The sequence below is a fragment of the Melanaphis sacchari genome, unplaced genomic scaffold (genome assembly GCF_002803265.2).
Source record: "Melanaphis sacchari strain LSU unplaced genomic scaffold, SCAv2.0 Contig31_pilon_pilon, whole genome shotgun sequence".
NCBI lineage: Eukaryota > Metazoa > Arthropoda > Insecta > Hemiptera > Aphididae > Melanaphis > Melanaphis sacchari.
Window position 1 is genome coordinate 1,942,843 of NW_020271193.1, and position 27,958 is coordinate 1,970,800.

The 27,958-nt window shown below is 25.7% G+C and overlaps 3 protein-coding genes across 3 annotated transcripts; all 3 read left to right on the forward strand.

The window, feature by feature from the left end:
- The first annotated feature begins 5,724 nt into the window (after positions 1-5,724).
- LOC112596432 (NEDD4 family-interacting protein 1) lies at positions 5,725-9,732 on the forward strand. The gene is made up of 6 exons (XM_025342106.1): positions 5,725-6,119; positions 7,289-7,405; positions 7,468-7,611; positions 7,688-7,735; positions 9,195-9,303; positions 9,371-9,732. Exons 1-6 carry the CDS (start codon positions 6,090-6,092, stop codon positions 9,673-9,675), a joined length of 753 nt encoding a protein of 250 aa, XP_025197891.1. The 5' UTR covers positions 5,725-6,089; the 3' UTR covers positions 9,676-9,732.
- An 8,400-nt stretch (positions 9,733-18,132) lies between these two features.
- On the forward strand, positions 18,133-21,179 carry LOC112596390. The gene is made up of 4 exons (XM_025342045.1): positions 18,133-18,276; positions 18,888-19,076; positions 20,428-20,712; positions 20,792-21,179. Exons 1-4 carry the CDS (start codon positions 18,217-18,219, stop codon positions 20,822-20,824), a joined length of 567 nt encoding a protein of 188 aa, XP_025197830.1. The 5' UTR covers positions 18,133-18,216; the 3' UTR covers positions 20,825-21,179.
- A 1,288-nt stretch (positions 21,180-22,467) lies between these two features.
- Positions 22,468-27,898, forward strand: LOC112596385 (glucose dehydrogenase [FAD, quinone]-like). Its single transcript, XM_025342040.1, has 6 exons — positions 22,468-22,872; positions 23,498-23,725; positions 23,868-24,038; positions 24,579-25,297; positions 26,055-26,342; positions 27,220-27,898. Exons 2-6 carry the CDS (start codon positions 23,527-23,529, stop codon positions 27,706-27,708), a joined length of 1,866 nt encoding a protein of 621 aa, XP_025197825.1. The 5' UTR covers positions 22,468-22,872; positions 23,498-23,526; the 3' UTR covers positions 27,709-27,898.
- The last annotated feature ends 60 nt before the right edge of the window (positions 27,899-27,958 follow it).

Below are 27,958 nucleotides of genomic sequence, written 5' to 3' on the forward strand. Positions count from 1 at the left end.
ATACTATATATTATTATGAATATGTTATTTCCAATTTCTGATTAATTTATAATTCTTATTTTGACTTACTTCGTGTTTTTTCTATCTCCGAATCCGTCAATTGGAGATGGCGTGTGTGTTCTCCGCGTATTTCTAACACCGTACTTCGGTGTTCATCAATTTTTATTGAGGCATAGCAATCTTTTTTTGGACACATAAATATAATCTCACCATTTTTCAGAATTTTCCTTTCTGTATAAAAATACTTTTGGAAAATGGCTGCAGCTTTTCCACGATTTGAATTAACGAATTTTAATTGATTCATTTTTACATGTACTCAAAAGTCAAAAAAATATTGTATAATATTATAATGTACCGATTACCGAACCGTTTACGTCTCGTGTGTCACGCGTACGTCTCGACAGCGTCTAACGAGTGTTACTATCCAGTAATCTACTATCTTTTTTTTTTTTTTTTTGAGGCATCGACGACGCTGCCGGAACTTGATATACTTATGCGATAAAAATGGATAATAAAATGGAAACCCGTACACTTTAGTTGTTAATCTCATGCTATATCGTATAATTATATTTATATTATATATATTTTAAAACAAAAATACCTATACAATATTTGAAAATAAGTTAGATATTTTCGCACAGGTAAACAGACGATGCGCAAATGATATACGGCCGCGGGTATACACCTTTTTTTTCAGTTCTATTGTTAAATAATATTGATGCGCAAATGATGTACGACCTTTTAAACGATCGATGCGCAAACGATGTATAACCCAAAAATAAGCGATGCGCAACTGTCTTACAAAAAAGGTCAAAAATAACAATAGTGATGCGCAAACGACAACCGGCGAATTAGAATATTAGGCACAGTATACGAAGTAGGTACACAATAGTATAATATTCTACATTATTTTTTATTCGACACTAGTAACTAATTCAGTAAATCATTAAAAATAACTATATTTTTACAGTTATCTATCACAAAAATCAATACATTTAGATAATATAGAACACTGTATTAGAACTATAAAATTAAAATAATATAAAATTATGATTACCTAGCATGAATTGCTTAAAATATAGCTACGAGTATATAAAATAAAAATTAAATATTAATGAATACATTATACTTATTGACTAAATAACAGATATTCATCATAATTGGTCATACAACGATTCAAATTTTCAATAAATAACTTTTTACATTCAGTATTTTTAATCGAAGGTGAACATCTTGTTTACTCATTAAATCTTAAATAATATTTATATGTAACAAGGGCGCTAAGGGAGTAAACAGGTTTATTTTAATTCCACAGGGAATACGGATATCTTATATAATAAAAAAACATAGTTTAATATCACGAAAACAAAATAATTGTTTTCTAGGCAATCAACTTTTTGGTGGATATGTATATAGACGACGTATATACGCATACAAATATTCAATACAGTTTAATTAATTTGACCAAGTAATAAATATACATTCTAAATAAACACATAAAATTTAAAATACAATTTAAAAGTTAATTAAATAATTGTGCCCACAAAATCGATAAATTATTAATGATATTAAAGTGTCAAGTATAGGTAAATGATACGATATTTCTCTAACATTAAAAGTTATTATTTTAAAATTAATAGATAAATAAACTTATAGTAATAATAATTGCGGCTTTGGTATTAACTAATACTAATACTAATAGTTAATATATTATAGTACCTACCTATAATCTATAGAATAAATAATTTGATTAATAGCTAATAGGTCATCTACTCATAATTTAATCATCATGAATTATACTGTTGATAACTATAAATATATAAGTACCTACATACTCATATACTTAAAATTAAAAATTATAATTAAGGTTATAGGATTTTTATTACTTTTACATATTTCCTTTTTCTTATAATAGTATTTTTAACGTTGGAAGTAGTTTCTATGAGAAAATTGGATTTAGTTTGTACTTTTGAGCAGTGTTTAGAAAAAATACGTAATCACTTGTTCTTACATATATCTAATGAACATCACTTATTTACTTTAAAATTAAAACATGATCGAGAATAAAATTTATATTTTTAGAGAATTCAAGCATTTTACAGGGCGTTCAAGTAAAATTAATTTTTAATTTTTTTATTTAGTAAATTATACTTACACATAAAAGATTGAATAATATGTTTGTAATATGTAAATTTTCATAATTCATTATAGTACAGTGTAAGTTATCTCATAAAAATTCCTTTTTTAGGTTTATAAATTTAATAATGTTAAGCAATTGAAGAAAATTTAGGTATGTCTAGAAGTGCATTATTTATTTATTCATAGATGAAAATAATAAAAGAATATAACTAATCGTGTCACTTTTTCAGAGAACATGACTGTGAACGTGTTTTTTTAAAAAAATGAAGGGGTCGTAATTAAATTCTTCCAGTACTTTATAAAATAATCGAAAAAACAAACAAAAAATTATGAATAAACGGAAATTTTTATCCGAAACCAGTTTTTGACATTTGTTTTTTTAGTATAACTCAAAAATAAATAACCATAAATGCTTAAAATTTTTCAATAAGTATTTTATATTGGCATTTCCTAGTATAATTGATAGATGTTAATTCTTTTTTAGTTATTTAAGGAGATTTTATATATTTTAAAGGTTTTTTTTTCAATAAAAAACTTATTATTGATTAAATATAGGTATTTAAAAGTTTAATACGTGATCCCTCATAAGCTGCTCATTTTTCAAATAAAATATGTCGAAAATGTATACTGATAATTTTTTTTTTTTTATGAACGTTATAATTATAATTTCGAAAATTTACAAATTATCTTGTAACTAGAAATTCATAACATTTATTTTTTAAATTAAGATTTAATGATCTATATAAATATAATTATAACCTAACCTAGTGAGTACATCAAACTGGAACTAAAAAAAAATTAAATAAATCACAGTTATTTTTTATAGATATATTTGAAGTTTGAATTTGAAAGAAGTTATAAATTTTATTGATAAATAACGATACGATGTCATTAATTATAATTCAAAAACATAATTCGTGGTGAGTTAAAACTTTTACGTATATTATAAATTTTACTTTACGCAATGAAATTTTAAAATTTGTAGATTAATTTCAAGATATTATCTTCTTAAACTATGAATCTATTCACACTGCTTTACATAGTTAAGTGATATTAAGTATTAACTCAAAAATTGATAAAAATAATTTAATATGGTATAAATAAATACATATTATATTATCATAATAATAAAATTAAAAAAAAAAAAACAAATTTATAATTTTTTCGTAAATACTTACGAAAAAATAAATTAAATGTTTTCGGCAAAAATTAAATTGATCTACCGTAATACTAATAGAAAAATGAATGTTTTTTTTTTGTGCTATATAAAAAAGTAAAAATTGGTACATATACGACACATAATAATGATGTTAATAATCGCGACACAATTACACAAATAATATAAATACATCATTGCATGAGGTATAATCAGATAGTGTAAATAAATTTTATATTTATCATTTACAGACTACATTATATTTATAGTAAGAAATATCGTCAAGTCGACTGGAATGAATAGGTAAATCGTAATAAAGGTAAACATATTACATTTTATAGTTTTGCGAATAAAATACTGTAAAAAAACCATTAAATACTTAGATTAAATTTAATATTAAGTATAAATGTAAGCAGAGGTATTATAAATAGTTGCATGATTTGAAACTTCCTTGGTTAATGTGAATCGCAAAATTGCTTACATGAATTTTAGCTACAATATTAATAAAATATAAATATAGTTGGATGAGTATCGCTTTAGATATCATAATATATATATATTTATTTATCAATAATTGAAAGGTGGACGGGAATAACGTGCAATGTAACATTTTTTTTTCGAATTTCATGTTTTAGTGCGATAACGTGTTATGAAGCAATCTCGATATATTTTAAGAATCGAAAAATTCCTAGAATATTTTTATTGTACACAATCATCGTGTACAAACTTAAAAACCGTTGATTTGTTGACTATTAAAACTTTTAATAATTAATACATTTTGGGTTTTTTAGATGTTGTTGAACAATTTACGAATAATTATTGTTACATAGCACGTTATTCCCGCCTACCCTTCAATAATTATTCTAGTATACGAGTATATTATAATTAATGGTTTTATGTTGTTTATCATTATACAAATATAAATAATTATGTCATCGAATATCATATACAAAACTAAGTATATAGTTAACTATATATACATTAAGACAAGTGACCTCTACGACCTGTGGTCGGGAAAGGAAAAAAATACAAATAATGTTGTTATATCCTTAACCTATATATATTATATATTTATATATCATGAAACGATCACATAAGATCGTAAAAGTAATAAATATAAGACCTATATACTCTTCAGTCATTGCACCTAAGCCGTGTCGTAGTTTTTGATTGGTGGATTTTTACCTTATTATGTCATATATTATTGTTTATTCACCTATGATGCCCAATAATATATTAACACCTGGAGTTCTACGGTGATAAAATATACGAATAATTTGTGTTGTTATTTTAAAATTATTTGGAATTAATTTTAATTTTAATGAAAATACGTATTATAAAATGTATTAAGATTAAATAATGTTAAAAATGTATTTGTTTGTTTAATAAATAATTGTTGCTCCTATCAACATTATGTGATTGTTATATAAACATAATTTTTAAATGCTAGTGATGGGCAATTATTAGTTGTTACTAATTACTATTTTTAGTCTGTCAGTTTATTCGTGTTTTTTTTGAAATATATTAGAAACATCTGAAGTTAAGAATTTAATTTACTATTTTGTCCCCTACGGGTGTATTTGAAGAAAAAAAATGGTGGTGGTACTTAACTATTTTAGATTTTATTTATATGCAATACCATATGAATTTGACATCGGTGCCACTGCCCACTGTACCTAATACATATTTATAGTGAAGAAATATTTGAGCGGGGTGAGCGTATCAAACAAGTTGTGTGATTTATTTTGGCATGATACATTATACTCAGAACACGAAGCAATTAAATCATAGACTAGAAATGACTTGTAATTGATAGATAGTAGCCAGTTGGCATAAAATTCTGAATTATGTTATGAAATTCTATCACAAATTGCATTGACGGAATGCATTTTAATTGTTCTAATTTTCTTATATACAATTAGTATAAATACATTTTTCATTAGATTTAAATATGCTAAAATGTAAAAAAAATAATTTGTTATCTTATAATGAAATAACAAAATAAAATTGTCGCAACGAGTCGTTTGACCAGTGAAACAGTAAGTTATATAATACGTAAATATTTTATGTTTATAGTTCATGGCAACGATTAACGACCATCGATAATGGCGCGTTGTGCAATAATAATGATAACAAAGTAAAATATTAAATGACATCGAAGTATTATAATTTGTAACTCGTGACAAAATGTAACTCTTTTGTCAAGTATGATGTATACGCTATAGCTACGAACTATCATCTAACTAAATACTAATGGTTAATTGTTATTAGTTTGTACTGTAGACCATATTTTATAATATACCTCAATGAATAATAACATTGATGATATGGCTTATCGATTTCGTACGTCTTGACGTCACGAACAGTGCGCGTTCGTTCCTTATCAATACTTTATCAACAACTCGATAGAACGATTAAACATATGTTCATTGTTCAATGTTCAAGCTTTTCACTCTACTCACTAGCCACTGTGTCGAAACTCGGTTAAGTTAGATTTCTCCTAGTTAATTTTTATTTAATTTTACTGGTGTTATGTGTAATTGCTAATAATTACTGTTTACCTATGTAAAATGTGAAACACTGAATACATTTAGTTCATAATTCCGCGTGACTCATTTTGGAGCAGAGATTTCGCTGTACAATAGCTATATTGAATAACTGGAGCACGTCAAATTGTTATCCGATTAGAGTTTAATGATCTGATCTCGTCTTGCTTATAAATGTTGAAGTAACTGTATAACAGATTCTAATATTAGACATATTTTGTATTACAAAATATTAATTTCTGTCAAAAATGAGTCGACAACCAGAAAACCATATCATGGTTAGTATTATTACATATAAATTGAGTATTATCATTTCACACATATACCTATTTACTATTGTAGCTAAACTTAATGAAGGAAATAAATGAAAACATTTAATCATTTGTCAACTAAAATTATTAAATTTAATTAAATTACCTTTGAGTTTTTTATTTATAAACTATATTGTTATATCATAATATAAAGTTATCTAAAATTTAAACAAAAAATGTATTTTTCATGTAAGTGTATGATAATGGTAAACAGATAACTTGCTTTTATAGTTTTATGTCATTACTTTATTTATATTTTAATATTTGCAGAAATAAAGATAACATTCTTGAAAAAATTATTATTTAAAATATTTGTTTTGAAAAGGATAGGACTAAAATAATATTTGAAAATTGATAACTTTTATTCATTTATTTAATTAATGAAAATGTTATATTTTTGATACAATCATTCTTTATGTAAAAAAAAAAATCTTACTAGCTATTTACAATATTTTGTAAATATTATGAACTATTCTATATTTTATTCATTACTTGGGTAATATGTAATATTTTTAATTATTACACTATTTAAATGACTTTAAGTTTGTATATCATGGAATATCATATACTAAGTATCTATATTTATTTATTTTTTTGAATTTAAATTATGTAAGTAGGAGTATACAATTTTAATTTGATAATAATTGTTATGTTATTATTTTTGGATTAAAACTTGGTAATTATATCATAAAAATATACAAATTATATTCTTAGAATATTTGTTTGATGCAAAATTTACATAAAACATGTTACAGAAAGATTGAAAAAGATATAGTTTAGGATTTATTAATGGCTTATGATGGTTATCTTATTTTAATTAATGGCAAAGTCCACATTGAAAATTGTTTATTCTAAAAGTGGGTAAACAAAATATTTAGTATCCAGATTATTTTATTTTTATGTTTTTATGCATTTGCTTATTGAATCATCGAATCACACCAATTATTGAATTATATAAATATAAATTATAATTGATAATTTTTTTATTGAATTAATAATAAAACAAGGCATATAACATTGATCCTTTCAATAAAAATAAATTATATCTTAAAGTATATTACCTTTAAATGCATCCATAAAATTCAAAATTTTACTTGAAAATTTGAGGTATTATATATTTAATGTGATTTATATAGGATATTCCTCCTCCTGTATATACAAACATGACAAATAATACTCAAACAGGAGAATCAGAAAATGGAAATGTTGATACAATTCAGCAAAATCCAATTCATGCACCGACATCACCACAGGTACCTTATTAAATTATATTAATAAAAAATAAATGAAATATTCAATTATTTTTATTCCTTAGCATTATGATATGCAGCCTCCTAGATTGGACTTTTCAGCTCCTCCACCATATGAAGACTGTAACCCAGAATTTGTAAAACTACCAACTTATGAAGAAGTGCAAATGGAAAAGAGATTAGAAGGAGAAACATCTCCAAGGTTGCCTGTTAGTTTCACTAATTCTTTTTGATTAAAAATAATTTAATTAATACTGCTTCAATAACATAGTTAACATTTTTCAGGGAAGAGTTATTGGAGGACCTCCTAGCATTGGACCATTACCACAAGAAGTAATTATAAAACATTTTGATTTATTGTTGCTGATACATTAAAATTTATAATTTTAAGTTTGAAATATGTATTATGTATTGTTATCATTATAGCCTATAGGTACTTTTTTATTTTATTTTCTATCAGAAAAGTCTATATATTTTTTAATAGTAATTAATAATTAAAGTAATATACCCTAATATTTATACTGTTGATTTTAAACAATAATATTTATAATTAATGTTAATATTTTATAGCTCTAAAGTATATATTTAATTTAATAAAATTATAGTGAATAGTTTATTTTCTTACACAATGTATATAATTTTTATATTGTTGTTTAAATATTTATACATACGTAGGCTGTCCGATAAATAAGGTACAAAGTTATTTTTGGCGTAAACAATAGACGATATCGGCTTGAAATTTTCAGCATTGATAATATATGTAACAAACGACGTATTCTATGCATCATGACTATTTTACTTAAGTGTTCCGTTGAATACGTAAGTTTAAACATGGAAAACCAATATTTAAGTTTCACAAAAGAAGAAGTTCGCGCCGTCATTCGGTTTTTTAATTTTCAAAATGTTTCTCCGACTGAAATTCATAGAAAATTAACCGAAGTTTATGGCCCGCACGTAATGTCTCGAAAAAGTGTATCAGTTTGGTGTACAAAATTTAATTCAGGTCGAGAAAGTGTTGAAGATGAAGCAAGAAATGGTCGACCAATAAGCACGTCCACCGCCGAAACCATTGGGGCGGTCGAAAAATTGTTACGATCGGATAGACGACTTAAAATTAGGGAAATGGCTACACAACTTGATCTACCAAAGACCACTGTACATGAAATTGTCCATGAGAAATTAAATTTTCATAAGGTTTGTTCACGTTGGGTTCCGAAAATGCTTACACCAGACCCCACATTCAGCGGGAAAGACTAAAGCTTGGCTAGAAAAGTACAAGTGGGAATTATTGCAACATCCACCATATAGTCCTGATCTGGCACCTTCAGTTTTTTTTTTTTGTTCGGTCCGTTAAAAAAAACACTTAGGAGGAACTCATTTTCAAAATGAAGAGGAGGTAATGAACTCAGTTACAGAGTACTTCGATGAAAAATGTGCTGCATATTTCCGAGATAGCATTTTCAAATTATTCCATCGTTGGGAAAAATGCATCAATTTAAATGGTGACTATATAGAAAAATAGCAAAATATGTCTAATTTATTGTGTAGAAGTTTTAAAGTAATAAATTTATTTTTCATTATTCGGTATATTTTTGTACCTTATTTATCGGACAGCCTACGTAAGTCTTGATTATCTATTTTAAGCTTATCATGTTGATTCTTTAAAAACAATAGAATGTTTTTGTTTTTATTCTGTCTGGAGTTATATAACTCCTGATAACTTTAATATTTCAGTAAAAAATGTGCATGGAAAATTTATTAAATACACTACATGTTCTATAATTTTTTTCAGATACCTGCACAAACATTGACTGTTCTTACAATTGATGCTGCACCTAATCCATGTGAAATTGATACTAATTTATTAGGCACAGACTATATGTTTCTAACTGCTTTTTTGGGTATAAATACATTTTTTAAATATTTATTTTTTAATTTAATTAAAAATTTTTTTTTTTTTTGTTTTAGTGGCTTTGCTATTCAATTGGGTGGGATTTTTGGTGTTAATGTGTTTATGCCAAACTGTAGCAGCTCGTTATGGAGCACTTGCTGGGTTTGGATTATCATTAGCAAAATGGACGATGATAGTTAAACGAAATACTGAGATGTCTGATTTATCACCAGAAAGTCGTTCAAATACATGGCTTTGGTGGTTAGTTATGGCATTTGGATTTTTGATTTGTATTCGTGCTGTCATACAATATATGAATATCAAACGTGGTTGGAGGCTACTTAGTGTTCCTGCACAAGAACGAGTGTTATATTTTTATTAAACTTTTGATCTGATGGTAAAGTAAAGTATATGAAATATTTATTAAAGTATTTAAATTTATTTTTGTTCATATTTTATTTTATGTTTTAAGTCATAAAAATGTTATAAAAATTGTTAGAAAAAATAATAACTAATATAGATTACAAGTATTTAACCTTTGACAACACACGTAGACGTCAATTTAGTTGTAGAAATGTAAAAATTTGCTGGGGGCAAAAAATATTAAAGTATATAAAATTCGCCAAATCTTGTATGGTATAAAATGACAAAATAATTTAGATTTTAATTAAAAACAAGTTTGAAGGAAAGATGTTTAGTCTGAGTTAAATTTCTTTACCAGTATCATGGATGTACTAATGTTATCTTTTTAAGACATGTTTGTATATTGTTCATGGAACCATTAACATCAATAACTCCAGTAAAAATACACAAAAATGATGCAAATGAGTACAAGAAACAAAACAACTATACAGATTTAAGATTACAAAAAACTAAAGATGGTTTAAAACTGTTTAAATTCCAATAAAGCCAGTTCATTAAACATTCCGATTTATAAATGTTACTAAATATTCCTACAAAAATTAAAATGACATACTCTGGTTTTGTATACTAATCAATATATTGGACATGAAAACATTTATTACAATTAAATATGAATTAGTAGATAAAATAAGCAGTGGCATAACTAGGGTCATAATAAAATTATAAACGTAATTTGGAAGGATAGGTATAGGCATTGTTTCCATAGTATTCGAAGGGAAAATAGTACTTTTTTGTCCCCTCCCAACATCATAAAATAAGGTATGACGTTACAAAAAAAAAAAAAAAAAAAAAAATGAAATCAATAGTTCATGAGTGTACTTATATTTTAATGCTATTTTGTTTTATCAATACAAAAGTTTTTCCAATTTGCATTCCTATTTTAAAATATTTAATTTTTGCTTCTCTTAGTATGTTTGCTAAGTGTCATCTATGAATTAAACAAATTTTTATATCTCATAATATATATAATAATTCTTACATATTTTAATAATATTTCTAATTTTCTCAGATCTTTGAATTGTGATAGGTACTAAAATCTTTATCATAATGTATATATAGCTATAATAGAAAACGTGTGATCTCAAGTCACAGAACATGTGACCATTTATATATCAAAATGATAAATATTATAAATTAATAACAAGTTAACAGAGTAAAAAAAAAAAACGGTTCTAAAGGTGATTTATCATTATATCACCTATCTCTTCTCATAGTTACTTAGCTGACAAATAAAATAAGAAAAATGACTGGTTAACTAAAATTGTATAATATTCTATAACTTAATATAAGAATTGAACTATTAATAATGAAACTATAAAAGTGTTTACATTTTTAGATTTATTTGAATTCATGATATAATTTATAAAAAATTAATTATGTGTTATATATTTTTTATTTGAAGTGTGTTATCATGGGTTACTAAATACCAATCCTCAATGTAGATATTTACTTATATTAAATGATTACTAAATAGTAAATAGTGGTTATTCTGTAAATGTATTTATGTCAAATTAAACATAGACAGTTAAGATTATTTATTCATCTGATTATTATATAATTTACAAATTAATTATGAATGTACAGACATCATTATTTTTGAATGATTATAGTGATATAGTGATTGTGTTATTTATACTAAAGATACTTTAAGTCAACTTGTGTTTATGTACAATCAAATACTTATAATTAGAAAACATTAATAATTTTTTTTTAAGTATGATAAAACCATTTTAAATTTGAGTGCAATTTTTATTTTTGAACTGATCTTTTGTAGTTTATTTCAAGTTGTATAATATTAACTTTAATATTTAAAAAGATATAATTTTTTTTTGTGAAATTTAATTTAATTCTTATTAAACACATATGTATTGATCTTTCTTTTTGTTATAGTTTTTAATGCTTACATGGTTGTTAAAAACTGAATTTGGAAAATAATAAATTCCATCCATTAATATCTGTGATTATTAGCATTTTCTTTATGTAATTTATTATTCTTATTTTTCTGTAAAATTAATTTTCTTTTTAATTGTAATATTCGTAATTTTATTTTGAAATGCGTACATTTTTTCAATTTATACTTTCTTTAAAGTTAAATTTTCTATATTAAACTATTTAATATTTAATTATAAAAGTATAAAGGAACTAAACAATATTTATTCATTTATTCTGTTTATTATGCATATTTAATGTATTTATACTTAATAAGTATTTTATGAAATATTACTATAAAATAATATTTATATTTTTTAGATCTAAATTACATTCATTTAATTTAAAATAGACTTTTTTTTAAGTAAAATATAAATACATAAATTGCTTATTGTCATAACTAATAATTCATTTAAACTTTTATAAAAAAAATGCTTTTAATCAATTATTTTAGATGTTTAAATGTATCTTGCTAAAGTTTAAAATAAATATGCAAAATACAATTATTTTGGCTTTTGATAATTGATAAATAATAAATATTGATGTTAAAATTTAACTATATGTATTATAATAAACATATGAGTAATTAATAAAATGGTATGTTTAATTTAAACATATCTATAATATATACATTTATTACTTATTAGTTTCATAAAAAATCTGAAATAAAATCAAAGGTATGTAAGGAGGATAGTCTTAAAATTATCAAATATGTTATGAATTCAATTTGAAAATTGAAGTGATTTTTGTATATTATATTGTATTAAACATATATACACCTACTCTATTGTATTTTATTTATTTCTATAAAAATATATGATTTATTTTATTATTATGGTTAAGATAATTGTTTATTTTGCTATGTTTAAAGTATTAGTGTAAATTCTTGTAATTGATAGTTATAATGACTAAGCTGTGTGTACCTACCAAATATATTATGTAATGTTTGTGTTACCTAATTTATATTTTAAATTTTCCCTTTTAGATTATTGTTTAAGTGTGATCAACTTTTTAAACACATTTCACTGTAAACACGTTCATGGATTGCTTTTATTTATGAACATGTATATCTATTATTCTATATCTTAATATTCATACTTATTGTATTATTCTCACATTTACTATACTTTGGGAGATCATTGTTGCATTTCTTATAATGGCATTGACACTATAATATATTGTGGTTTGTATTATTTATTTGTTAAATGGTTTGTACAAATTATTTTGTGCGTTAGTTTGTTTATTGTATGTTAACTATAAAATATTATAGAACATTGATAAATATTCATACAAACAATTATTTATTTATTATATGATTATAAAGTTGCTTAGTATTGGATTATTTACAAAGTATTATTTTTAAAACTTAAAATTCTTAATATCCTTTTGCTAGTTAAAATTTTAAAAACCAGGGAGTTTGCTCTATTGTCTATTGTATAACAAATGGTGTAAGCAATGTGAGTGGGTAATTATAATGGAGATGTGTTAAATTTTAATTATGAAATGAATTATTGTATACTAAAAGCCATATGAGAAGTGGCTTGCCAGTCTATACATTTTAGTTATATTTTATTATATATTTATATTGTTATTAATAATTTGGTATTTTTAACTAAAAGAAATCTTTTACGTTATGTAATAAATATCTTAATATTATTATAAACCAGTAGATATTAACTTATAACTAGAACTCTAGACTTTAAGCATTTGCTTATTTTTATGGATTGATTACAAATGTAGCAGAGTGGTATGGAAGTGTAATATGTCATTTACTCTATATTACAACACTTTCAATTATGAAATTTGAAAGTGCTTTTTTTAGCTTTTTTCAATAGCTTTTCAAAAAATACTTATCCCGATTATTTTTGATTTTTTGACCCGTTTTTCTACTTTTATGGTTTTTTCCTGCAATTTTGTTTATGATAAAATAAACAATATTAAGGCAAAATATCTCGAAAGTGAAGTTTGATTTTTTTTATAATATAAAGCTTTATTGATTTTTTAGTTTGAAAGTTTTTCTAATAATTTTTTTTCGATATTTTTTGTAATCTTTATATATTAATTAAATTATTTTTAACACAGTCACAAATTATGTCTAGTACCTACTTTACCATGAAAAAAGAAAGTTTTTTTAATCAAATATTTTTGCTCAAATTTAATTTTTTTAAATACTTATCGGAGTGTTTATAAAGATATTTTTAAGCGTTTAATTGAATGATTTTAAGTGTTTAATTCCCGAACCCTGCTTAAACTTAATACCAATTACCGACTAACTGTAAAAGGATATATACTATTTGGTTAATTCTAATGAAGAATTGTATAATTTTGAATTCTTTTTTTGTAATATTTCCTATAGATAATTCATAAAAAACTTAAGATTGCATGTTTTATAACTATAGAAGTCAAAGTTCATACAATACCGACAACTGATAACCAATGCGTGCAAGTATCCATATGAAAAATCCGATGTAGGTAAGTATGCAAAATAAAAAACTTATTAAATTAGCAAAAAAAAGTGATTCAGACATGTATGTTGGCTACGGTAAAATATTTTAATACTGTGGAAAAAATGGCTTTTCCTTTTTAGTATAAATCTCCTGGAAAAGAAAATATTTACAATATTTAAATTATATAATATTTAGTATAAAATAAAAAGGTAGATACAATTATAAATATAGGTATATAAAAATGAAAAATGTTCTATAAAATTAACTTAATATGCAAGCATAGGTAAGCGTTTGAAATTTTTGTCTTAAAATTTAAACTTTTTATTGCAATAAAGTGTACATTTTTAATTTGAAGTATTCTAAATAAATTGTTGTATTATAGTTGATTGCTAATTACTTGTGTCAAAATATATACTTATCAAAATTTAATACTCGGTACTTACGGCTTACTGTTACACGTAAAGTTGATTTAAATAAAATATTGAAAATAACCTGAAAGAAGGTAACCGAACTATGCAGCGTCTTACACTTTTACTTACCTATACCTGTTTGCTTTATATTTTAATTTGATAACAAGCTTATAAATTATATTTATAGTTGTTAAAAATTAAAATTTTTCATATTGGCTGTAACATATGACCCACATTCTAAACGAAAATAATTTTCAATTATTGTGATTTATTAGGTATTATTTATTTATTTATACTTTCAATATTTTAATTCAACAATTATTTTAAATGTGATTTTTGTGTAAACACATTTTTTACACATTAACGTTTTTACCGTGTTGTTTTTTTACTTGACGTTTTTTTTTTTCTAGGTTTAAAATATCTATTCATATATAGTGAATAGTGATAGTTGATATTTGATATACATAAACATACACAAAAATATAAATTACTGATAAGTACCTACCTACTAAACTACTTATTGTGAAAATTGACCATTTCTTAACCTACTATAAACAAAAGACTTTATTTAATATGATCACATTACAAATTAAAATAAAACATGGGTAGCGAGTCGCAAGGTACTTATCAAGATTGCGATTAGGTACCTATTACATTACAGTAAACTCTTTTATATCAACGTTTCAATAAAGATATTATGTTTTCAGATTCTATAATACTTTCAAAAAAATTTCTGTACTTGGAGGTAAGTTGTCAATTACAGTAATTACACACCTTTATAACTACAGGTAATTACCTACGTTTATCAGTTATTCTTTGTTTAAATACCTACCTATTCTTATACAATAAACATTTCATTGTTTCTAATCGATATAAGATATAATATTCTATGTTAATTGTGTAGTTATATTTCTATGAAAAAGCAAAGAACTCATTAAATTGTATTTATCTTGAAATATATTAACTCTTTATGTAGATATTCGAACATACGAGTAATATATTTTATTATAATTGATTTTAATAACTAAGTAATACGAACTTAAATAGTTAATTACCTACTAAGACACATTTTTTTTATTTCATACAGATACAATATTTATAAATCATAATATGATATCTTTGATAAATGATACTTAAGTAGGTACCTATTTACTGATTATACATTAAACTTAAAATAATTACTTTTTGCAAGTCGTCCATTGTCATTTATATTTTAACCAAATTTTCTTATCATACCTACTTATTTTTTGTTTAAATTTTAAATTTTTAATAAACGTTCTTTTACACACCTACCTAAATAATAAAAAAAAATTATTTCTAATAATTGTATTTAAATAAATAATAATAATGTAAATAAATTATTATTCAAGTGTATGTTGATTTTACTTAATAATAATTTGTTTTGATATATTTGATAGCCTGTAAAAGTTTTACAAATTTCATGTAAAATCGTTTTAGAATGAAAATTTAATTAATAATTCTCTTAGAATAAGTCAATATTAATTTTTTTCAATGATTTCTTGAAGTTTAATTGGTACATAGATAACATTAAGAATACGAATGCTAATCTCACGCGAGAATCGATGTTAAGTACCTATAGTAAGTTCTATAGTTTTAAGTTTTATTTCACTAGAATCAATTGGTAAATTTGTACAATAATTTGAGAATGTTTAATACCTATCAATACGATTTTGTCTTGCGTCGAGGTTAGTAAAATGGGACAAGTGCCCAATTTTCAGCGCGCCGGTTAGATATAACGTATGTACAACCTGTATATCTATTATGTTATCTTTTTTTTTTTTTAAATACCCATCGTTGTAAATAATAGTTAATAATAACATAGTATAGTATTTTAAACTGAAAAAACTTTATATTTTTGAACTAGGTACGTAAATTTATGTTTAGTATGATTAAAAAAAAAATCAAATGGTCTGTTAAGTATCGTTCTTTGTGCGAACCAAAATAAACATTTTTAAATACCTATGCCAATCACGTTCAGTTTGTTGTAAAATAAATAATTTTTTAAGCAGTTTTTCGTGTTTAAAACTAAATTTGAATATGAATTTTAAAATTAGTTTGAGTAAATAACTATTCAAAAAACAGTTTGAAAAAACGTATAATTATTATTTGTTTTAGTAAAAAATATACTACTTGTTATAGTATATACTAATTAGTTATTAATTATAACTAATTAGGTAGATATTACAAATTTGTATTATGAATTACGTCTTTTAGTTATTATCAATACTGCCTTAATTAAAATAGTCACATTTCAAATTTCATAGAATTATAAAAATAAAATATAAATATATTTTTTTGTAGGCAGTAAATTCTACACAACAATGTAATGAAACCATAAGAATGATTCGTTAAAATAATACTTTTTTAGTGTACTGATATTAGTGAATGTAGATACAACATTATTTTTATTCGTTTTCCATATTGTTATTGCCGTCTTAGGTTTTGAATTACACAAGTTATAAATCCAAATTAAAAATACTTGTATTAAGATATTAAAGTTCAAAACTTGAAAATCATACGATTTTGTACGTAATAATATAAATAATTTCATGTTACATATTTCTGAAAACTATAGTTATGTAATTAATTTTGCTTTTAAAGAAACTGTAGAAAAATATTTATATATTTTTATTCCAGTTTTCATGAATTAATTGAATAATTAATGGATTACCTATACACTTATTTTAAAATAAATATCACTTAAAAAAATTATATTTATATAATTTGTCAAATTTTTTCAAACACTTATTTATATAAAAATAAAAATATATTTTTCAAGGTTGATTATTTATTTAAATATAAAATAACGTACACTTATAAAAATTGATGATCTGTATCAAATAAAATAATTATTTTTATTGTTCCACACTATTTATTCTAAGAAGTAACTATTTAAAGAGGTACAAAATTATGGGAAAATAAATAACTATATTTTTAAATAGGTAGGAAGTTATGTGCTTATTATCATTACTATTTTTTTTTTAAAGATAATTGGATATTTTTATTAACTTACTTATCGTTTGTTGAGTTATAAACTTCAAATTTGGTCAGTATTTAATATTAAGCGTAAAAACTAAACATGGTAGGTATATTGGCTAATACAAACTTAATTAAATAATAGGTTTACCGACTTAAACATTATTTTTTTTATGTAAGAAATGTGGGTTTAAAATATATTTATGTACCTAGGTATATAATATGTAGTTACTATTAAATTATGCATTTATGTATGCTACACTGTACACGTTTAATACACATAAGAACCTACTATATATTTTATAATAAATAATAATTGTTTAATTCTTATAATACAGTAAATAATACTCAATTATCTATAATATTTTGTTATTGTTTAACACAATTAATAAAATGCTTATAATAAATAACTGTTTTATCTTTATCTACATTATATTGATAAACTTAAATAAATTCTATTTATAATAATAATAGCTATATTGATTTTGATTCGATTACATACTACTATATTAGATAACATGAGCATCTACCTATGAAATGATTATGTGTTTGAAAATGTCTGCTCTGTACCTGATTATAGTGGGGACCAAGCTTAAATTACATACATCTATTCGACAATGAGTATAAAAGGAATAGCGATCTTGGCTGTCTCAATAAAATTGACAGTTGTAAATTTTTACTCGCGAGTTGACTAAAAAATAATTTTTAAGTGCAGTGATGGCCGTTTTAAATATTATCATTGTATGTATAACATTGTTTGTGTTAGTCACCGTTAAAGTAAGTATTATAAATCATTACTTATTACTCCAGTACATATATTTTCAATATTTTAACAACTTGTTATGAAAAACGTATAACTTAGTTGGTTGACAATAATATTTATCATTTTTAATTTAACTACCTTAAGTTATCATTATATTTGAACTACAAGTAGATAGTTTTTATTAATAAAATATAACATAGACAAAAAATAATAAACTATACATTGTACCAACACATGAGTAGTATATATAAGTGCATGTGTTATATGTAGGTATAGCTGTATAGGTATCTGAAAAAGCAATAATAAATCCTTAGAAAAACATATTTTTTTTATCATAAATATATTGTATAATATTGGTCTTCAACTTTGAAGATAGATGAATTGCAATCCATACCTAAACTAAAATTGAATCGATATTATACTCGATCCGATCATTCCATAGAACCGAATAATAATTTTAATTGATAACTGCATGAGATTACTTAATTATTTAAAATTTTGCTTTAAATTGATATGGCTTAATGAAATAATAATAAATCTATAAGTAAGTAGATGTTGAGATACTTAGTTCCTTATAATTTATAATTTAATATTTAATACATATTATTTACACGTGTGTTTATAGGGTAATAGCATACCGATTGAAATCGCTGAAAATCAATGGATAGTTGATGCCCAAAATTCTATAAAAGATTCTTTGTCAAAAATAGAATCATATGGTGTAGAAAATGAAAAAATTAAGACGATTACCAATGAAGCATTCGATACATTTACAAAGTTCACGAGAAATGAATTGTCTAAGATTATTAAACAGGTATTCTGTATAAATTGAAATTAGTAAGGTAATCATTATTTATACATAAAAAGTTATAGGTAATTGTAATATTTTTATAATGATTAGGATATATTACAATTAAAATAATATGTCAAATACCAATAGTTGATAATTTTATTGGGCAACTGCATAAATTAAGAATATACCATTGATGGGAGATACCAATAGATAAACATTTTATATCCATCTCTTAAATTTAAATTATAACTTAATAATCTATACCCAGGTAGATACATCATATATTTGGCAATCACTTAAAGCTATAAGTTATGAAAGTATCTAGTTAATATGTTTTGATTAAAACAATGCATACAAATAAACAAAAGTATTGTAGATACGTATTTAAGAGAATGCTAATTCGCCATATAATATAATACGTTTATAAGATAAAGACAAGATAAACGAGTGTGACGTACTCATTTTCATTGTCCATTGGCTTTTAAAAGTTCAGTACATTCTATTTGCTTCTCAAAATATATGAATTTTCTCCCATCGTTATCGCAAATAAAAATAATAATATATCTCATAATTGATTCTTAAAAATGTTCATAGTTGTTTTCATATAGAATTAAGTAGTAGCTCATAAACTTTACTGAATATATAAACAGATAAATTTATTTATGTATAATGTATTGTATTACATTGTTTTTACATAATAATAATAATCATGTTTAGTATTATTCTTATAAGTATATTATACTATATAGATAATTTTCTATTTTATTAAAATAAATATGATTTTGTTTTAAGTTCAGAAAGAACTTAATATATGTTAAAAACAACGAGGAAAGTGTAAATGTTAAACACATTTTTCTTTCGATATTTAAAATTAAATACGATTAAAAAACATCAACTTTAGATATATCATATTATATTAATTGTATAAATATTACACAACCATAAAAAATAATAATATCACTGATTGGTAAAAAAACATTTGGTAATATAATTTAAGTTATAAATAAACATATTTGTTATTTTTATAAATATTGTATTTTAACTATTATAATAATATTTTTTATCGTATAAATATTTTGAATTGTTTAGGATTACTTACATATTTATTATCTGCTCATTGGGACTTGGGAGACCGTTAGTAGAAGTATCTACTAGACTTTTTTCTTTTACGATGTAATTTAAAGTACGTTAAAAGGCAACTAGTAAAAAAATTATTGACCTTTTTAACTTAGGAAGCCAGTTAGCATGAGCTCTAAAAATTGTACATGGACAAACACAAGCACGCTTTGTCTATTTTGAATGACGTCATTCTATTACGTATTTGTGTCATTACATATTGTAAGGTGTTATTTATGTTGTATTTTTTATGTAGATGGATGATATAAAATCAGAAAATATATGGATACTAAAAACTCAGTTGACTGATTGGTTGAACGATTTAGAAAAGCTAAATAAAGTGTCTGACGTGACTGAGAAAACACCGGATAAAGCAATAGGAAAATTTTACTTCACTATTGATTTCATATCAAAAAATGTTGTTGGATTTGATAAACACTTAAATTATGATTCAATTGAATTTAAAAAAATTGTGGACGAACTCAAATCGCTGCTTGAAAAATCTGTTGCCAAATTGGTAGAATACGCAAGTTCTGTGAAGGTATACCATTAAGCTAATAGTGTTTGGGGGTAAAATTAAACATCTACCTTTAATTAATATTGTTTTATTTCATTTTTAGGATCAAGTTTCCGGAACTTCTAAAACTGAGTGAAACATGAAAATAAAATATGTGTTTATTAATTTAACTCATGATAAAATTAGTGTTTACCCATAGATCACATATAAAGAATTATACATTTTTTTTTAACACAATACCTAGAATAATATAATATATAATGTTGTTTTCTGTCACGTACTTTTACATATTCAGATATTCCAAGTATATTTTTACTATAATTAAAGGTACAAATAAACCTGTTTGCATCTTGAGCTGGTCCTGTTGAGGCTTACTTCTATATTTTACAATATTTTATCAATATGCAATTGGAATTTTTGATTAGTAGTTTATCTATATTTTAATTTTATTGGTTTAAAAAAAAATTTTTTTATCAGTTAGTAATATTAAATATTAATATTATTATTTCGTAGTATTAATTATATTATTGATATTATAGTATTACTTATATCTTCGTTTGATTTTAATAATATTATAAATATTATTATTATATTTTTATTGTGTCAAACACATAAAATGTATCAAACCTTTTATAGATCCTTTAATAAATAACAATTTATAATGATTTGAAATGTTGTGCGTCTAGCGATCTTTAATAAAATAATATATACTTACCTATATGGCTATGTTTATTCACTTATATTGTTTAAAATTAGTTTATGGTTATTCAATATATTTAAAGTAATTCATTTAAACTATGAATAAAGATTCAAAATGTTTTAGTTTTTGTTAAATATTTAACAAATTAAGTAATTATAATATGAATTGTAAAAATATTTATTAGGAATTATTATGTCCTTCAATAAATTAATGATATAATATTCCACTATAATGTTTTATTATTAGTGATAATTATATTATTATATTGTGTTTAATATATTCTACGTGGGATAATCTAATTTAAATGTAATCGTTTTATAATTATTGCATACTATACTTACCTATACAGCTATACACACGTATTCTATTTAAAAGAATAATTGATGTGTTTAAATAAAATCTATTGACACCCAATAAAAGAAGTCTACTACAAATAAAATCAATTAGTCTTGACTAAAAGTGTAATAAGTAATTAACAATATTTTCAAAGAAGGAAATTTCATTTTTTTGGTATGTAAAATATTTTGTATATTTATCTAAAAAATATTTGCTTATAATAATTATGATGAACCTAATGAATACATCATAATTATATATTTTATTTTTATGTCTTAAAAGTTTACTCTAGTGTAGGTAAGTACTATGCCTAAATAATTTAGTGTGTTTCAAGTATATTTTTGATCCGGAATAATTAAATTAACTTCAATGAATATCACTTGATGTGAATTACTTTTTTTGCGATAATTTCATAAAAAAATAAATTAAAAAAATATTCGTTCGAGAAAATGTAGTTTAAATCCATTATAATGTTTTGCCCGACCGAGTAGTTGAATTAACGTTATGGTAGTCCTGATTACGCTGGAAGCAATCATCTCACTGAGAGAGATGGAAAAGATTTATCCAATTTTCAGTTGTTAGGGCTTATGATGACACGCCGCAGCGCCACCGTATACCTACTTAATTATATCTATTTCAAACTGGTTCGATGAGCATCAGAGAGGTGGACGTCTAAGTGTCTTGCATGAATACCGTTATATATGTGCGCGCGGTTCTGTAGGATTACTCATCTCAATGTCAGTGCGTAAGGTCGTTGATCTAGACGTGTAGAGGAGGTACGTAGTCCGTTATTTGTAACCTACCCAAGAACGCGTGTGTTATATTGTACGTATGATTTGCCGATATTGAATATAGTGTCTTATTGATATCGTCATTGTTAAATTAATTATTTCATTGCTGAGACGACAATAACGTACCTGTGTGAGTCTATTGTGTTTATTTTGATTTGCGGATCACTCTACCGTTCGCGCATTATCGATGTAGTGTAATATAACTATGTATATTATACATGTTATGTATTTGATCTTCGTCTGAGCCACCATTCGCCGTTGCATTTGTTTTGATACGTTATCGAGTGAGTTATAGCTTGACGTCGCAGAAGCAACTTTTCATTACATACAACAAAACACTAACTGGAATACATTTTGGTAGGTGATTTAAGATATCTATTACACAAAGATATTATATTTTATAAAGATGTAGCTAAATGTTTTAAATACTGTATTAGTATTACATATACGAAGGATAAAATCGTGTTTATAATATTCAAAACATATTTTTGAACATGCTTACATAAATCGACGAATTTTAAAACTAATAAAGTCTATGACGTCTTGTAGGTATACACATATAATTCAAGTAATTCAATCCGCTGTATTCCATGTAAGAAAAATTATCGTAGGTAGTAATAATCATAGGTACAATAGACGATCTCTACGTTTTATTATTAATCTGATCTACTTTATAACGTGAACCAGTTTGACTGAAATACAGTTTTTGCAAAAAAACAGACATTTTTGCCATCCTAGTTTTTATATCTTGCCTGTCCGACTTTGCACATTTGAAAATTAGGTTAGAGCGACATGTTTATTATAACATACGTCTACGTGCTCGTTGTCACGTAGGGCGCCTTTCCTTTCTTCTTCACCACATCCGCTGTACATGGTATAAAATATAATATTGGCAATTGGCATCGGTTAGTTTCACCACCGATAGTGATAGTGACCTCAAACGTCAATGGCGACCCAACCTGTGTCTTGTTTATGTTTTTAGATTATATGTTGTGATAATATGCAGTACTTATGAGTGGCGTGGAAGTTTTACCCATCGGAGCGATTGCAGGGGCCGCCTCGCAAGTGGCCTGGTTCCTGCCCGTTTTGGTCGCGACTATTGCTTATTTCCACTATGAGGTAAATGATCCCGAGTCAAGGATTATAGAGCAGCCCGGAAATTTGATACTTGACCAATATGATTTTATTATAGTCGGCGCTGGATCAGCAGGTGAAAATAATATTTTATATATTTTTCTTATTATACCTATACGCGGTGTACTTTCGTAATATATTATATTGTGATATTGCGACGGTAATTTTTAAAAACTACATATTTATAATAAATATAAAAAATAATGTTAATTACTTAGGTGCGGTGCTGGCGAACAGGTTGACTGAAGTCGAGGATTGGAGTGTATTATTAATAGAAGCTGGTGGAGATGAAACTGAATTATCCGACGTGCCTTTGTTGGCTGCCTACTTGCAACTCACCCAGCTCGATTGGCAGTATAAAGCCGAACCCCAGGATACAGCATGTTTGGGTGAGTAATAATTTAATATATAGACGGATATTTGTGGACTTAATTAATTCTAGTCGTAATATAATAGTTAACAATAAAATTACTAAGATTTTATAATGGTTTTATTGAAATATTAGATATTATATACTTTTTTGAAAAATAGTTGTTATGAGGTTTCATAAAGTTCTATTCTAAAGTGAGAAAATTAACGCAAATGTTACTTAAAGTTGAATATTTTTAAGTTTCTTGGAAATTAAATGCAAAATATTATGCAGCAAATTTAGTCTTAAACTAATAAAATTAATAAAATTTGTTCATTCAAGTGTTATTATAAAAAAAAGCTCTAAAAATTTTAGCTTAACATTAAAATTTTTAAATTTATTAACACTTATATAATAAGTAGTGCATCATCATGCATGTGTATATATTATAATATATGATACGAAGATTCAAGTAAAATTATTTTAAAAACAATAATTTAATAATAATTATCATTAATTATGAATTTATGATACTATTCATTTATATACATAATAAACGGATAACACGTGTATATTACAGCTATGAAAGATCAACGTTGCAATTGGCCTCGGGGCAAAGTTTTGGGTGGTTCCAGCGTGTTGAACTATATGATGTATGTGCGCGGAAACCAAATGGACTATGACAACTGGTTGAAACAAGGTAACCCAGGTTGGGGGTACAACGACGTGCTGTATTATTTTAAAAAATCAGAAGACAACAGAAACCCATACCTAGCACGGACTCCGTACCACTCGATGGGTGGTTATCTGACAGTGTCGGAAGCGCCGTACAAAACGCCGCTGGCCGATGCGTTCGTTCGAGCCGGCCAGGAAATGGGTTACGATATCCGCGATATAAACGGCGAACGGCAAACCGGTTTCATGATACCTCAAGGAACCATTCGAAGGGGAGCCAGATGCAGTACGGCAAAAGCTTTCCTGAGACCTGCCAGATTGCGGAAAAATCTACACGTGTCCATCAATGCTCACGTCACACGCGTGGCGATCAATCCCGAGACGAAAGTCGCGTTCGGCGTCGAAATGATCAAAGACAACACGCGACACTTCATCCGGGCTAACAAAGAGGTGCTGTTGTCTGCGGGTTCCATTAGTTCTGCACAGTTGCTTATGCTCTCGGGTATAGGCCCTAAGGACCATCTGACGGAAATGGGTATACCCGTTCTAGCCGATTTAGATGTGGGGAAAAATCTCCAAGACCACATCGGACTCGGCGGCCTCGCGTTTCTGATAAATAAAGAGGTAGGTAACACATTAATCAATATAATGTAATAAATGCGATTTTAATTTACTAGACAAAAATCAACGACCGTTGACGTATGTAGGTACGCTGCAGTGGAGTGCTTTAGCCGTGGGGGGGGGGGGGGGGGGGGAGGCATGTGCTCCAAAAAAACATTTTTATTTAAATTAAAATATCTGTATTATTATTTTTCTACGATTATAAATAATATTTCATGTCAGACGTCGCGGTCGCCTTAAAAAGTTAAAGAAATGAAATTGAATTTAAGTCAATTTTTGATTACCTATATGCTATAGTAAAATTTTAGAAAAGGTTTGTTTCCTACGATTTCTTGAATGACGAAAGCTCATAAGCACAGAGCTAATTATAATATTATTAATTATGATTATTGTAGTTAGGTACTACAGCTAGGGGTTATATTTTTTTTTTACACATTATTAGATTATTAGTTTATTTCTATTGATGAAAGGTTCAAATTATCGAATCGGATTCAAACATTTTGTATAATTATTTTTATTAATTGCATTATAATTTTCAGTGAAGCTATTTATTTAATTTTTACTGGTTAATAAACCAATTTTAATCATTATTTTGTATTAAAAAAAATTATTTTTATTAATTAAACGCATGATACAGTTCTAAAATTTGTGATGATAAAATTAGTGCGTCTCCTGTTCAACCAAATACATTTTTATTTATAGTATATTTTTGCATTGAACTAAAATAATTTAGCCGTGTCCTCTTTTATTTATAATACAGGTATCGCTAATGCAAGAGAGAGTGGAAAACGTTCAAACGGTTTTAAATTATGCTACAATGGGCGATGGACCGTTGACGGTCATGGGCGGTGTCGAGGGATTGGCGTTTATCAACACTAAATATGCTAATCATTCAATTGACACACCCGACATCGAATTACACTTCGTGTCTGGTTCCACCAATTCTGATGGTGGTGTACAACTGTGGAAAGCACATGGGTTGAAAGAAGAGTTTTATAAAGCTGTTTATGAACCAATTAACAACAAAGACGTGTGGTCTGCTATACCTGTAAGTGAAACGTCTTGAATAAATACAAAAAACAAATATATCAGATTTTATTGCCCCGGAGTGTAGGATGATCGACAATAAACATAAGAATTAATAGTTAAAATACATCATAAACGTGATGAATTGAAATATTTCTATTAATTCTATTATACTTTAATATTTTAGATTTCAATATTTATAATATACTTTGCTTGGCTGAATTGTTTTACAATTATTTTTTTGTTTAACATTTTCAAATGCATGACGTATTGGCTGTAGAAATTGAACAAGGTGGATTATTCATTACACTGATTTTTTTCTTGGAACTTTAGTATTACTTGTGTAATTATTCGAGGAATATTATATTTATTTATTTAGTTGTTTAAACGGGCTAAAAGCTCAATACATGTTTTAAAATATGTGTATAACAATTGGTGAGATAAAATATAATTTTAAATGAGTAACAAGTATAAATCGAAAGGAAAACAGTAGAAAATAACAATATTATAATAATTAGAGTATAAGAAATATAAATATGACTATTGATAACATCTATTAATATAATTACAAAAATAGTAATAGGTGAGTTCAATAATAAAGAAGAACAAGTATATCGAAAGGAAAAATACAGTAGAAAAATAATAATAATCTTAGTATAAACTTATTAAGAAAATACATTTTTCTTATTTTCTTATTATTAATCGTTTCAAATAAAATTATTATGAAGACCCCCAGTTTAAAATATAATACTATGTTCACTAGCTTTGTAATGGTTTAAATTCAAATGTTTTTCATTAAATTCTCGGATACTCATCAGTTATCCTCCCATAGAGTATGAGCCTTGTGACGTTTATACAATAATAAAATTAAATAATTAACGTTTCGTGGGTATCTGCAGATGTTGCTGAGACCTAAGAGCCGAGGCGAAATACTTCTACGAAGCACCGACCCGTCCATGTATCCCAGGATTCTACCCAACTATCTGACGGCACAAGAGGACGTAGACACACTGGTGGAGGGCGTTAAGTTTGTGGTGGCCATGTCTCGAACCACGCCGTTTCGCCGGTACGGCAGCCGTCTGCACGATATACCGTTCCCCGGTTGTGCCATGATACCACGGTATACAGACGCCTTCTGGGAATGCATGGTTCGGCATTACACAGTGACCATATACCATCCGGTGGGCACTGCTAAGATGGGGCCCGAGTGGGACAAGACTGCAGTGGTGGACCCGCGGCTTCGAGTGTATGGTATTCACGGGCTCCGGGTGGTGGACGCATCCATCATGCCCACTCTGGTCAGTGCCAACACCAACGCTCCTGTCATAATGATCGCCGAAAAGGCTGCGGACATGATCAAGGAGAAATGGCTGGGCAAGAAACGGTGACACGCAACGACTTGTGCGAACGTCTACAATATTGTTTTTTTTCCAGGTCTTAAAATAATTTATTATTACCCCGACGATTTCTTACTTTCTTTCATCTGTATTATTTTCGTTATTCTATTAGCATTTTAATTTTAAGATATTATTGTCATTCCGATCTGCGCAAAATATGTTATTTATTTATTTATTTATTTATTCATTCATTCATATACCTATACGTTATGATAATGGATATATTAATTTATGTAAAAAA